This window comes from Trichechus manatus, unplaced genomic scaffold (genome assembly GCF_000243295.1).
Source record: "Trichechus manatus latirostris isolate Lorelei unplaced genomic scaffold, TriManLat1.0 scaffold00031, whole genome shotgun sequence".
NCBI lineage: Eukaryota > Metazoa > Chordata > Mammalia > Sirenia > Trichechidae > Trichechus > Trichechus manatus.
The window spans coordinates 14,412,300-14,425,398 of NW_004443967.1; the positions used below are offsets into that span (position 1 = coordinate 14,412,300).

Here is a 13,099-nt window from a genome sequence, read left to right on the forward strand (position 1 = left end):
AGGCTGGTGGGGCTGGCCTTGCAGGTGTCACCAGCACACAAGGGAGGAGGCACTCGGCCATTGGTGGGAAGAGGTGCACATGGCTCGCTCCTTGACGGAGTCCCCGAATGGCAGCCTGTCAGAAGAGTGACAGTCGGGCTCACCAGGCAGTCGTGGGCTATGGGTCACCAGGGCTGTGGGGCACAGGACGGGGACGGACCTGTAGTGTTCGGCTCAGTTTGTCTCGTGGGTCTGGCTGACCGTATCTCTCCCTCTTTCCCTTGCTCTCCTGTCAGGAGTCTGACCCCACTTAGGAAAGAGAATGGTCCTCTCTCCCTGGACTAGCCGAGCCCCTTCTTTCAGAGGCCACACCAGGAGCGGGATGGGGAGGGTGGGGTGTCAGAAGGTAGTTCCTGGGGCACAGACCCCTGCTGGGTCTGGGCAGAGAACAAGGCAGCTCTCAGAACTGCAGGGGTGAAGGGAGGTGGGTGTTGTCATTCACCCCCATTTTACAGTCGAAGAAACTGAGATGCAGAGAAAGTGACTTGCCCAAGGCTAAGAGGCAGATCACCGTTTGACCACTTCCCATGCCCCTTCTAATGCCTTCCACTATGCTGTCCCCAAACTCCCCCGAGATCCTGCAGTGGGAGTGGCCTGTGGTGGCCCCAGGGCCTGTGACTTCCCAGGCGCACCAGCACACTGGTGTCCTCTTAAGAGAGGAAACGATCCTCTGGGGGCTGAGGTCTGGCCCGACCCTGGGAAGTCATGGAAGCCCCCCGTGCCTGTCACCTCCAAACAAGTGCCCCTGACCTGCCCTGGAGAACGACCAGGTGTCCTGTTCCTCCCGAGCTTGGCTAACCAGGTACTGGATCTGGAGGGCCAGGAGCGAGCGGGCACCGTGCCCGGGGAACGCGCTCTGGCCGGTTGCTCTCGCGGCCCAGCCATCCTCCCCTGACGGGTGGCCGGCCTGCAGCACCTCCTTCGGTACCTGGGGGACCGGTGGCGGATGGCCACCCTACGCCCTGCAGCAAACAGCTGTATGGCCTTGAGGGCTAGGGCGAGGCGCTCACGAGGGCTCTGGGAGAAGCAGACTCCTCGGCCTGCTCCTGTCTCAGAAACTGCACGGAGGGACAGTCTCTGCTCTGCTGCCCTGGGGTCCCCTGGCTGCCCCCCTCCCCCACACAGATGAGCACATTCACCAGTAAGCGAGGTTTACTTACCTGCAGTGAACTATTTCACACGGATACACCGCATCTCTGGTTACACACATGCCGCCCCCTCCACCGACCTCCAGAAGTGCCCCCAACCACACACTGCATAGCCACCACTGGCCTGGGGCTTCTCCAGAGCTCCGTGAGACGTCTGTCACCCCATTTCAGACAGTAACCCTGAGGCTCGCTGAGGACAGAGGGTCCAGGCTCTGGCCCCCCACCCAGAGCACCGCTCCTGTGGGCAAAGGGGCGGGTGTTTGCTGCTCCCACAGAAAGCACACAGCCACTCCCTGCGTCGGGTATGAACCAGGAGGTTTATTTACACAGTAAAAGTAACAAGCAAATTCCTGAGACTAGAGCGGCCCTAGGGCGAGAGTCCTGGCGGGCCCACGTCGGCTGTCCGCGGCGTCGCGGCCCAGGTGCAGCGGGGCCCCGGCAGGTGGCTGGCCAGGCTCCACGCGCTCCGGACACCACCCGCCCTTCTGCCCTCATCACGACCAGCCTGAGGGCCGGGTCATCTGGGGCCCCACAGCACCTCCCGACACACAGGAAACACAACTCTTCTGCCCGAAGAAAGACTACGCTAGCAGGGAGCTACCCTACCTCGGCTACAACGCCTTGATGCCGGCTGGGGTGGAAAGAGGCAGGGTTTTCCTGACCCCGTGTGCACGCTGTCCTCGCCCAAGACAGCCTTCCCGAGGTGGCTCACGTGGGGCTGTCACCGCCCACGGCCACCGCAGCCCCGCACTGCGCTGACTGGGATCTCCTCGCCGGCAGCCGGCCCTGGAAATCCGCACCCGCCTCCCACTAGGAGACCCGTGTGGAAATCTGGGTTTGTTTTCTTTTTAATGTAGATTTTTCCTTTATTTAAATTTTCTTTCAGCATACAAATTCACAGAACTTTCCAGCTACAAAAACTTTGTTGAAAAGTAAGGCTTTCTGAGAATGAAAATCCGCATGTGTAGTCAGCACACCGCCCCCCCGCGCCAACCCCGTGGGCTCGGGGCCACCGTAAGGCAGAAGGGTCTGCAGTCCTGTAAACTGTGGGCACCCCACCGGCCGGGCCCAGCTCTTTGGGGTGAGTATGGGGGCTGGCTGTGTGCGTGGGGAAACCCTCCTCCCACCCGGGCAGCTGGAGGGCCCCACACACCGCCCTCAAGGCTGCGAGCCTCCTAGTGGGCCCTTAGAGGCAGGAGCTCGGGGCATCGGCTCTGGAAGGTGATGCCCTGACAAAAGTGGGGCTCCTGCACCGTCTCCTCCACGGGACCCCCTGCTGGGGGCCACAGCCCTGGGGGGAGCCCCTCGGCGCCCAGAGGCCCAAGCCCGCGGACAGGCCCTCTGGGCAGTGCGGCGGCACTTTGCAGACAGGGTGTCCTCCCATCAAAACAAGGAAACCACCCAAGGCCCTTAGTGTCTCTGAGCAGGACATGCCCTCTCTCCCCGGTTACTGCTGTGGGCTAGAAGCTTTGGGGAGCAGGGAGAATCAAGAGGGGCTGAGTGCTGGAAAGGCCACAATCCTGCCTTGGGCCTAGAAGGGCTCTGGATCTGGGGGAGCTGACTACGGATGGAGCTGGGGGAGGTGGGGGGACGAGGCTGAGATCCCGCACACTGTAATGCTCGTCCTTCTTGCCACCAGGTCCAAGACGAGGGAGCGAGATGGCAGGCAGGCAGGTCTGAGGGCCGTCACCTGCACCCTGGGCCCTGCGACCCTCCACCCCCGTGCCACCCCTCCCAGCCCTGAGGAAAGGCCACCCTGGTGGCACCAGATGGCTGTGGTGGCAATGCCCAGCCAGGCCTCCCTCCTCGCTGAGGGGTGGACCAGGAGATGTGGAAGGACTGCTGCAGAGGCTGTGGTTCCTGCGCCCCCTCCGGGTACAGGCTGGTCCCATTACATCCTCAGGGCCTCCCGAGGGCAGGAGGGCCAGCAGATTCTCTCAGGCCCACCCACCACCGCCCCGCCTCCTCTGGGCCTGCTCTAAGAGCAGCGGGTGACCAGGGAGATGTCCCCGTCCACAGAGCCGCCCGCTCCCTGGTTTGGTTGTCCAGGGACCCACGTGGACGTGCCTCAGTGGGAGCCCTGTCCTCCTGCTGGAGGCCACAGCACCCAGAGGTGGAGCTGGTACTGCCCCGGGACCCGCCCAGTGCCTGCCCCGGCCCCAGCCCACGGTTTTCAACACAACCTTTGAGCCACTGAACTGGGGGCTGATTTTAAGAGAAAACTGAGCCACCACCCTCCTGATGGAGTAAAAAGCAGCGACTGAAGTGGTTTCCTCAACAGGGTCTTCTTTAGAAGAAAGAAGGTGAGGACGTGTGTCCTTGGCCTGCGGGATCGGGGAGCTCGCCGTCAGCGGGAGCGAGCAGAAGCAAAGGGACTCCAGGAGGGCCCAGATCACGTGCCGGCGACCTCCAGAGGCGCACCAGTTATTTTTAGCCTCGTGGGAAAGTGAGCCACGTTCGTCAGCTAGTCCAGCTGCTACTGTCTGCGGGCAGAAATGCCAAGTTTGCCAAAAGCCAGGTTCCCGGAGGGCAGGGCCATGTGAGTGTCTGCAGGCCAGGCTGCGGAGGGCCCTGGGGTCTGCGGGGGGTGCTGGGCCGCAGCGGGGAAGCAGCACTTAGAAAATCTCTGCTCCCCGCAGTGATAAAGGGGGGCTTGTCTTGAGTTGGGGGGTACACCTTAATTAAGCCCAAAAACAAAGGAGAATATGGTTGGAATACTGGGGGGGGGGAATAGACAGAGGCCACCCCATCCTCGGTCCCTCAAAGGCTTCTCCGCAGACCCCTTCAGCCCTGAGATGGGCAGAGCCTCTGAGGGCTTTTCAAGAGGGCACCCTGGATTGACTGGGCTGGTGCCTGGTTAGCCACGGAGAATGGCCACCATCACCAACCCTGCCAAAGCGACCCCTAGCAGGAGCAGGGAGACAGCCTGCCTCTGGCCACCGGCCCTCTAGCAGGAACAGGGAGACAGCCTGCCTCCGGCCACAGAGCCATGGGTCAGGGTCTCATGCCATGGCCATGTGCCACCCAGAAGGAGCTGGCAAGTGGGCCTGTCTTTCTGGCGAACAGATGCACCAAATTTCCCCCCAAGGTGGACAGCCTCTAACAAGCCCCCCAGGTTGCTCCCCAGCCTCAGCAGGATGGGCCCCTGGCACCCAGGAACTTTGCCTCCCACCCTTGGAATTAAGGCTAAATGGTTCTGGTGTTACTACAGAAGGAAGCGTCTCCCGAAGCGCCCCGAGCTGAAGCAGGAGACGTGGGAGAGAAGGCACAGAACAAAAGGCAGCGAGAGAAGCCGTGGCCGACTCCCCCGACAGAACCCGAACAGAGGCTGAGCAGCCCCGGACACAGCCAGGCGACACTGGCCCCAGCCCTGGGCCAGGCCAGAAACACCACGAAGGCCAGCGCAGGGCACTGGGGTGCTCGTGCTCAACGTCCCGTGAGAAGAAGGGGCTAAAAAGACCCGACCCCAGAAGCTGCTCTGTCGGCTACAGTAGTTGCATGGACACGAGTCCATGGTGAGAGGCTGGTACATTCCATGGTGTCTGGGCCAGGTCAGCACGGTGGCGGGGATTGGTCAGCACTCACGGAGGCAGGAGGCTGACTCCTCTCGGCCTGACACCTTTCAGGGAAACTCCTGTCGGGCCCAGGAGTGAGGCTCCCTGCCCCCTGAGCATCCACCTGGTACCCAGAGGGAAGCTGTGGATCCCAAAGCGTCCCCCGCCCGGCCAGGGTCCATGGCCCTAGTTGTTCTCTATCTGCTCAATGTCCAACTCGCCGTCCAGGGAGCAGAGGCCGCTCCCCGCCGCCCCGCAGTCCCGCCAGGCCGAGGCCGGCTCCTCCTTCCGGCTGTGGTCCTCGTCCAGGGCACAGCCACCCGCATCCTCGAAGGACACTTCCCCTTTGCTGGCAAGATGCTCATCGAAGGAATGGGGCAGCGGCTCGAGGACCGGGGTCCCAGCCGGGGTCCTGCCCCCGGTGCTGGCGGAGGAGGCTGAGAGCAAGGTGGTCCAGGAGTGGGTGCTGCTGGCGTGGAGGACAAAGGGGCTTGAGGGGCCGTAGTCCTCCATCCCGGCGCTCAGGCAGCTGAGGCTGCTGAAGGTCTGACAGTTCTGTGGAAGAAGAAGACATACAGGCTGCTGAGAGAGGGCCACTCTCCTTCCAGAACCCGAGGACCGCACACCCCACAGAGCCAGGCCACCACCCAAACAATGGCCTCCACCACCATCTGGGCCACGGTCCGCCAGCAACTCCCTCATGGAGAAATACCCCTGGCCAAAACCAAAAAAAATCCCCGTTGCTGTCAAGTCAATTCTGACTGATAGTGACCCTATAGGACAGAGGGTTTCCAAGGAGCGACTAGTGGATTCCAACTGCCGACCTTTTGGTTAGCAGCCGAGCTCTTAAACACTGCGCCACCAGGGCTCCACACCCAGCCAAGGAACACACAAACCTCTGTGCTGATAAAGACGTGAGAAATTCACTTATTCACCTACGAAAACTGGCAAAGAGCAAAAAACCCGTAAAACCCAGTTTAGGTTTTCATTTTGGTATGTGTCAGAGGCTGCAACGAAACAAACATGCTCAGAAAATGTGGTGATCACCTTTCTAAATGGTAATTCGCAAAAATGTATCCTTTGATCTGGAAACCGCACTTCCAGGATTTTTATCTTAAAAATGTAGGATGCATGCAAAAAACCAATGGCATGGGGATTCCCAGTCACCCTGTCCAAAGGGAAGGAGGAGAGTAACCCAGATACACTACAATACTAGTTAAACTATGTAATCTAGAAAAGGAGACACCATACAGCTATTAAGGAGCCCCGGTGACACAGTGGTTAAGTGCTCAGCTGCTAATGGAAAGGTCAGTGGTTCGAGCCCACCAGCCACTCTGCTGCGGGAGACATACGTGGCAGTCTGCTTCCATAAAGATTACAGCCTTGGAAACCCTATGGGGCAGTTCTACTCTGTCATATGGGGTCATGATGAGTTGGGATCGACTTCATGGCACCTAATAACAACAAAAACATAAGAGCTACTGCGGAGAACACTAGGGAGGTGGGCAGACCGGGAGGGGACCTCGAGGGGCTGAGTTGATATCCTAAACCCGGCGCACATCAGACCCATCCTGGGGAGCCTGCCCCAGAGGTGCTGGTTCTCTGGGTGGAGTCGGCTGGCAGCACCCTCAGTGGGCACTGCAATAGCAGTGCCACCCTGCAGGTCAATGCCTGGGCCCCAGGCTGGCTCCCACAGAGTGCTCGCTGCCCCAGGCCGCAGCTCCCTTGTCTGGGAGAAGCAGTGATGGTCCCTGCCTGCCTCGCAGGTCCCTTGGGGGCAGCAAAGCTGATTCTCGCCGCCCAGGGCTGGCGGCCTCTGCAGAGGGCCGGCCTGGGGAGAAGGCAGGGGCCTGCCAGTGAGCAGCCGCATGGCGCGAACATGCCGCTGGGACACTCGGTGCCGCCACACACGCCAGTTCCGCTCAGGGAGCTCGTGGACGACGGGGCAGGCCCAGCGAATGCAGTGGAGTCAGTGACAAGCCTGCTGTCCTGCAGAGCACAGAATCCATCCAGCCTTCTCTCTCAGAGCCCCAGCCCCTGCTGGAATGTGGCCCAGCGGCAGGGGGACTGAGGGTGGGACCGCGAGGGGCACTCACACCTCCCCCGGAGACTCCTGGCAGGACCTCAGCCATGGGGTCCTCCCCCAGAGCATGTGCCTGGAGGGCAGGGGTGGGACACCAGGTCTGGTGGGGGTCCTGGGGAGCCCCCGCCGCTTCTCGAATGGCCGGCTCCCGATGTCAAGATCATAGCACTTCCCCCAGGGCCCTGTCCCGCCAATGGCTACTGCTTGCCTGTCACTCTGAAGACGACCACCGGGGACATGTGAGCAAGCCGCTGAGACAGGCTCACACGTGGGAAACACAGGGCACACTCCCTCTGGTGGTAGGGGGCTCACTGCTCCTGAAAACTCTGAGGGAACCTGCTCTGATGGGCCTGCTGTATGTGGCTGGAGGAGCTAGGGAAGGGGAAGGCTGAGGCACTGGGGAGGCAGCACGGGCTGATAAGAGAAGGGCTGGCCCACCAGCTGGGACGGTGACACTGCCTCATGGGATGTCCCTGCTGCTGACCCCACAGCCCCCCCCCCCCGGAGCGCACTGGGCTGTAGGAAGAGTCATGAGGCCTGAGCAGCCCAGTGCACACGCTCCCCCCAACCCCCAGCAGAAGGACAGAGCCGGTGAATCATGACAAATGGCCCCCAAGAACCTCCACAGTCCAAGATCAGGCCGGGAAGGACCAGCAACGCCCACACACAATGCCACACACCTGTGGCAGAAGGGTCCCCAAGGCCCCCCCGCCTCTCCCAGACCTAAGCCAGGACACGGAGACACTGTGGGGGGGGCACAAAAAAGAGGGAGGAGGGCGCAGCCTGGGGCCAAATAAGGGCTGGGACAAGGGCACCCAGGGGCCACTCTGCTGGGCTGTCTGGAATCGGGGTCCTCCATGGGCTGGTTGGTGAATCTCGTCATGAGCAAACCACGGATACCCGTGCATCCCACCCCCCAAATACTCCTCAAAGGCACCTGCTCCTTGGCTGCACAGCCAGCGCCACTGCTGACGGAGACCTTCAGCCACAGCGAGAACAAGGCCCCTCGACAAGTCAGGTGAACAGCGCCCGAGCCCCAGCCTGGCCTGGCCGAGTTATGTCCTTCTTGGCTGTGAGGAAGCACTTCCTCCCCAGATGCGTTCACGAGACACAACTCTCCGAGTATCAGAAAGCACCAAGCCATGAGAAGGGCTTACGGCCTGGAACGTTCCTAAGTCTCATCTGTGCTGGAAGCTGGCACAGAAACCACCTAGATGATGAGGCGTGCGGTTTCCTGCCTTTTTTAACTATCTCAGAAGAGAAAAGAAGGCCGGGCCATGTTTTTGGCCTACTGCATGAAAGCCGCGTTTTCTCACAGGAAGCCGCCAGGCCCTGGCTCCTGGGGCTGGAGAGGTCCTGGTGGCAGGGCTATCTTTCCTCCCAGGCTGCCCTGTGTCAGGGCTGTGGGTCGACTGGCTACCCTGTAGGGCCTGAGGAGGCCCTCAGCACAGCTGGCACGGTCAGCTCCCCACCCCCGCAGCGGTGTGCTGCACAGGACCTGCAGGCCCCCTCCCCTCGGAAGGCTGCGCCCCTCCACCGGGCACCTTATCACCCCAGCCCCACTTCCCAAGCTGGAAGGTCAGCTGCTCAGCCGGGCCATGGTAAAGACCCTCCTTAAAACAGATGGCACCACATGTAGCCTGTTTCTGTGAAACGCTCACCTTTGGACCCAGAAAGAGGCAGCCCTTTTGAGCTGGGCCTGCTCCCTACCCTCAGGTATACGGGAGACCCCAGCCACAAGGCCCAAATGGGGAAGCCAGGCTGCTGAGGCTGGAAAATGGGAAACGGAGTTGCCAGGAGAGCCTCCAGGGCCCAGTGCCCAGCGTGGTTTGGTGCTGGATGCTCGAGGCTCCCCTGATGGAAGATTCTGGGATCAAGCTTTGCCCAGTGGGTCAGTAAAGTCTGAGTGATGGGAGGATGGCCCTGTCAGCTATGGGGATGCTCCTGCCCCCACCCCGTGGCTGGTCCTCAGGTCACCTTGCAGGAGCCAACGATGTCTGCTGAGCACCTGCCACATGCCAGCAGGTCAGGAGCTCAGGCTGGTCAGAGACAGACTCTCGAGGGCCCATCTCTGTCCAAGGTGGGCAGGCCCCATGCCTGCCAGGGGCAGTGCTTAAAAAAAGGATGAAGATTTGCCCCAAATTTCTGAAATCCTCAGCCCGGTCCAGGAGCCACTGCTGTGTGGTCCCCCGCCCCGCCAGCCCGCCTGGGCCATCTCTGCTGTGGTGGTTTTCTGGGGCCCCGTGCTACACAACACCGGCCCTTCCATTGTATTCTCTGTGCAGTGTGGCTCTGTGTGGTAACTCTGTGGCCTGGGGCCCAGCTGAAGAGGGACCATGTGGGAAATGACTTGTGGCCCCCTGCACACCCAGGAGAAGTGAGTCCCTGGGGGAGCCCATGCTCCGGCACAGGCACCCACCAGCCTGGGCCCCTCTGCTGGTGCCCCACAGGCCACCTCGTGGCAGACGTTCCTGCTGTACCAGGCTCGGGTGGCAGATGGCCGGCCTGACACAGACAGCGTGGCAGCCGACGCCAAGGGCCTCCCTCCCAACGCAGAACAAACGTTTTGTTTCTGTGCTGTGTGTTTCAGTCAGCGCACACTCAGGACAGGACTTGGGGAACCACCTTGCTCTCATCTTGGCGTGAAGAGAATTCTTCGCCTAACAACAGTCCAGGGACCTTTCCAAATCACACAGGGCTCTGGCGGGGCGCCAGGCTCACAGGCAGCCGCGGCCGCAGTCCTGGACAAGGCAGGCCAGGGTGCGCCCAGCGTGTCTGTGTCGGGGTGGCCTCTGCATAGAACTGAGGTGCAGAGGTGGGCCCAGGGCCGGCAGAGGGCATTGCACGCACTGGTTCCGTTCCGCTGCCCGGGAAAGGGGTGCCCAGGGGCCCCATCAGGGCCCAGGGAGATGGGGCTGCAGAGCACTGGGCCCTCTCAGCTACCCCAGCAGCTCCTGCCCCTGCTCCAGATGTGGGCTTCCACAGAGGGCGCACTGGGGGGAAGGGATCCCTTCTGGAAAAGAAAGCAAATGGCTGAGAGGTTTTACAGCCTCATTTTACAGATGGGGAGACTAAGGCTGAGGGAGGGGAGGGACTTGCCCCAAATTGCACAGCTGACTGATGTGCTCAGGAGAGCATTGGTCCTCGGGGCAGGATGGCGCAGGAGAAAGGGCCAGGCAGGCCTGGGCTGGCATCGAGCTCAGTGGTAACCATGGGGGGACCTCGGCAAATCGTTAAACTTCTGAGCCTTGGTTTCCTCATCTGTCAAGTGAGACTCATGAGAGTCAGAGAGCTGTCTGGTGGATCAAGTGTAAGGAGACCGGTAGGCCCAGGGCAGCGCTGGACAGACGGTGCTCCCTCTGCCTGCCCCCATTCATCCCACTGGGCCCGGGCTCGGGGAAGGTGCCTGGGTTGTCCCTGGACACGGTAATGCACAGAAAGGGGCCCAGGCTCAGCTTTTGGCACAGGACCTGTACTACAGACGGTCAAACCCAACTGCCCTTCTAAACAAAAACCTGCTTTCAAGAGCAAGAGATACACCAGCAACACAAAGGTAAAATATCTAGGAATGAACTTCCAAGAACTGTGCAAAACCAAGAGGAAAAACACTTTGAAGAACACAAAACCTGGCTTGAACAAAGGGAGCGATATTCCATGTCTCGGATAGGAAGACCCAACGCGAAAGGCTGCAGATGTCCCTAAGTTAATGTAAAAGTCTAATACCATCTCAATTTAACACACCAACAGCAACCAGCCCCCACCCCCATCTTTAGACAAGCAGATTCTCAGAAGTTTGAATGGAAAAATAAACCAGCAAGATTAGTTTATAAAGAAAAGGAGGAGCAGCCCGACCAGACATTAAAACATACTATAAAGCGTCAATCATTAAAACAATATGCTAGTCCGTGAGTACACAGAGAGACTAATCAAACAGAAGAGAATGTTCTGAAATAGGCCCAGTTTAGTCTATGATAAAGGCGGAATCTCAGAGCAGAGAGGAAGTGATGGAGTTTTCAGGAGATGGTACTGGGCAACTGGGCGGCCATCTGAGAAAGAAATAAGGTCGGCTCCATATTCGCACCACAGACCAAAGGGTTCAAAATAAAACCATAAAAGTACTAGAAGGAAACATATGATAATTCCTTCATAATTTTGGGGTAGAAAGGCCTTTCTAAGACTCAAAAATCCAGAAGTCATAACAAAAAAAACGGACAAATTTGATAAAAATGCATGCATACCAAAAAATGCCAAAAGCACTAGTGGGAATGTAAATGGGTGTAGCCACTTTGGAAAAGGCTGGCAGTTCCTCAAACTATCTGTCAGTGGAGGCTTGTGTGTGGCTATGATGCTGAACAGAGCTCAGTGGAGCTTCCAGACTCAGACAGAGTAGGAAGAAAGGCCTGGTGATCTACTTCAGCCAGTGAAAACCCTATAGATCACAATGTCCAGTCCTCAGCCGATCATGGGGATGGTGCAGGACTGGGCAGCGTTTTGTTTGTTGTGCATGGAATCGCCACAAGTTGGGGGCTGACTTGATGGTACCCAACAACAGCTGATACATGTTACAATGTGGATGAACCTCGAAAATATGCTAAGTGAATAAAGTGAGACACAAGAGACCATGCAATGCATGATTCCATTTATGAAATACCCAGAACAGAGGAATCTAGAGAAGCAGAAAGTAGATGAGTGGTTGCCAGGGGCCGGGGAAATGGTGGTTTAGAGGGGGATAAAGGAGTAACTGCTAATGGATATGGGGTTTGGGGTTTCTCTCTGGGGTGATGAAAATTGTTCAAAAATTGATTGTGATGATGGTTTCACAATGCTGTGAATATACGAAAAACCACCGTTAACTGTATGCTTGAAGTGAGTGAATTGTGTACGTGTGAATTATAACTCAATAAAGCTGTTAAAGAATGCCAAAAGCAAAGTCAAAAGACAAAGATCAAATAATAAATACTTGCAACTCATCTCACAGGCAAAAATTAATCTTCCCAGTATAAAATCGAGAAGAAAAAGACCAACAACAAAAAAATTTTTTTTAAAAGGCAAATGAATAGAACACAGAAAAAGACATCCAGGCTGCATTTAAATGTATGAAAAGATGGGAAAAAGGAGGCAGCAGCTCTGTTCTGATGTGGGAACACCTGAAGGTTTATTATTTTAAACAGCAAGGTCCAGAAGTGGTAGCTATACCATGCTATCCTTTGCATAACAAAGGAGGAAAAAATAAGAATAGAAATTCCCATCTGCCTGAATTTACATAAAGAAACTCTGGAAGGATTTTGGGAAACAAAGCAGTTCGTTTGAGGTCTTGGGGGAGAGGACGGATGGGGCAAGAATTTACACTGCATACAGTTTTCATTTTTGAACCATGTGAATGAATGCACCATCTAAAAATAAAACATACATGTGTGCGTGTGTGTGCATGCACACACGTGTCTGTGTATTAAGAGGAGGGGACACTAAGTTAGATATGATCGCACTAAGCTAGAAAAGAATGACCCAGAGGTCAAAACCTTACTCGAATGATTTTCCACAAGAACCTTCCCCCCAGCCCCCACATGAAGTATTTTTGATATTTCTCTACCAAAGTTCTTTTCAACTCTCCTTTTCTTATTAATAACAAAGCTTATGCATTTCTCAAAATGGCACCAAGCAAGACGGTGCGGACGAGAAAACCCTACAGCTGGAGTTCCTGCACTTGATAATCACCACACGCAATCTGAGTTCCACGGGAGCCGAGGCAGGGAAGACATCAGGAAGGGCTGACCTCGAGGGGCTCACAGCACCAGGCACCTACTGGACACCTGCATGGGGCGGGGAACCGAGCTGGAGCACAACGGTGGCAAGACCTTCCATCACCCAGCTGCCGACGAGTCACCTCTGACTCGTGCGACCCCATGTGTGTCAGAACTGTGCTCCACAGGGTTCTCAATGGCTGCTTTTTCAGAAGTAGATTGCCAGGCCTTTCTTCACAGAACACAGGGAGGGAAATTCCCAGACATCTGTGTGGGGTGGGAAGCCCTTCCATAGAACCGGGGGAGGGCGGATGTCCGGGAAGCATGCTGCTGCGGGAGATAGGTTCAAGTGGCTCCCATGCGCCAGTGGGGGCTGCTCGGTGGGAGAACACTGCTGGGCTTTATGGGTGACCCAAGGCGGAGCACACAACCTTGGCTCACAAAAACGAGACCCGTCTCCGGGACTGGTCAGCCTTGTTTAAAGGGCCACTTGGAGTAGCTATCCGGCCTCACCCTGCTGGTGGCAAGAGGCTG

The 13,099-nt window shown here is 57.7% G+C and overlaps 1 protein-coding gene across 3 annotated transcripts in view; it reads right to left on the reverse strand.

Moving 5' to 3' along the window:
* Positions 1-111: 111 nt before the first annotated feature.
* The window catches only part of FAM53B (family with sequence similarity 53 member B), a 118,190-nt gene continuing 105,202 nt past the window's right edge, over positions 112-13,099 (reverse strand). For all 3 annotated transcript variants that reach the window (XM_012555155.2, XM_023730045.1, XM_023730046.1), the window contains one exon: positions 112-5,296. In XM_012555155.2, coding sequence (XP_012410609.1) covers positions 4,928-5,296 — 369 coding nt within the window. In that variant the 3' untranslated portion in view covers positions 112-4,927. The remainder of the gene's footprint in view (positions 5,297-13,099) is intronic.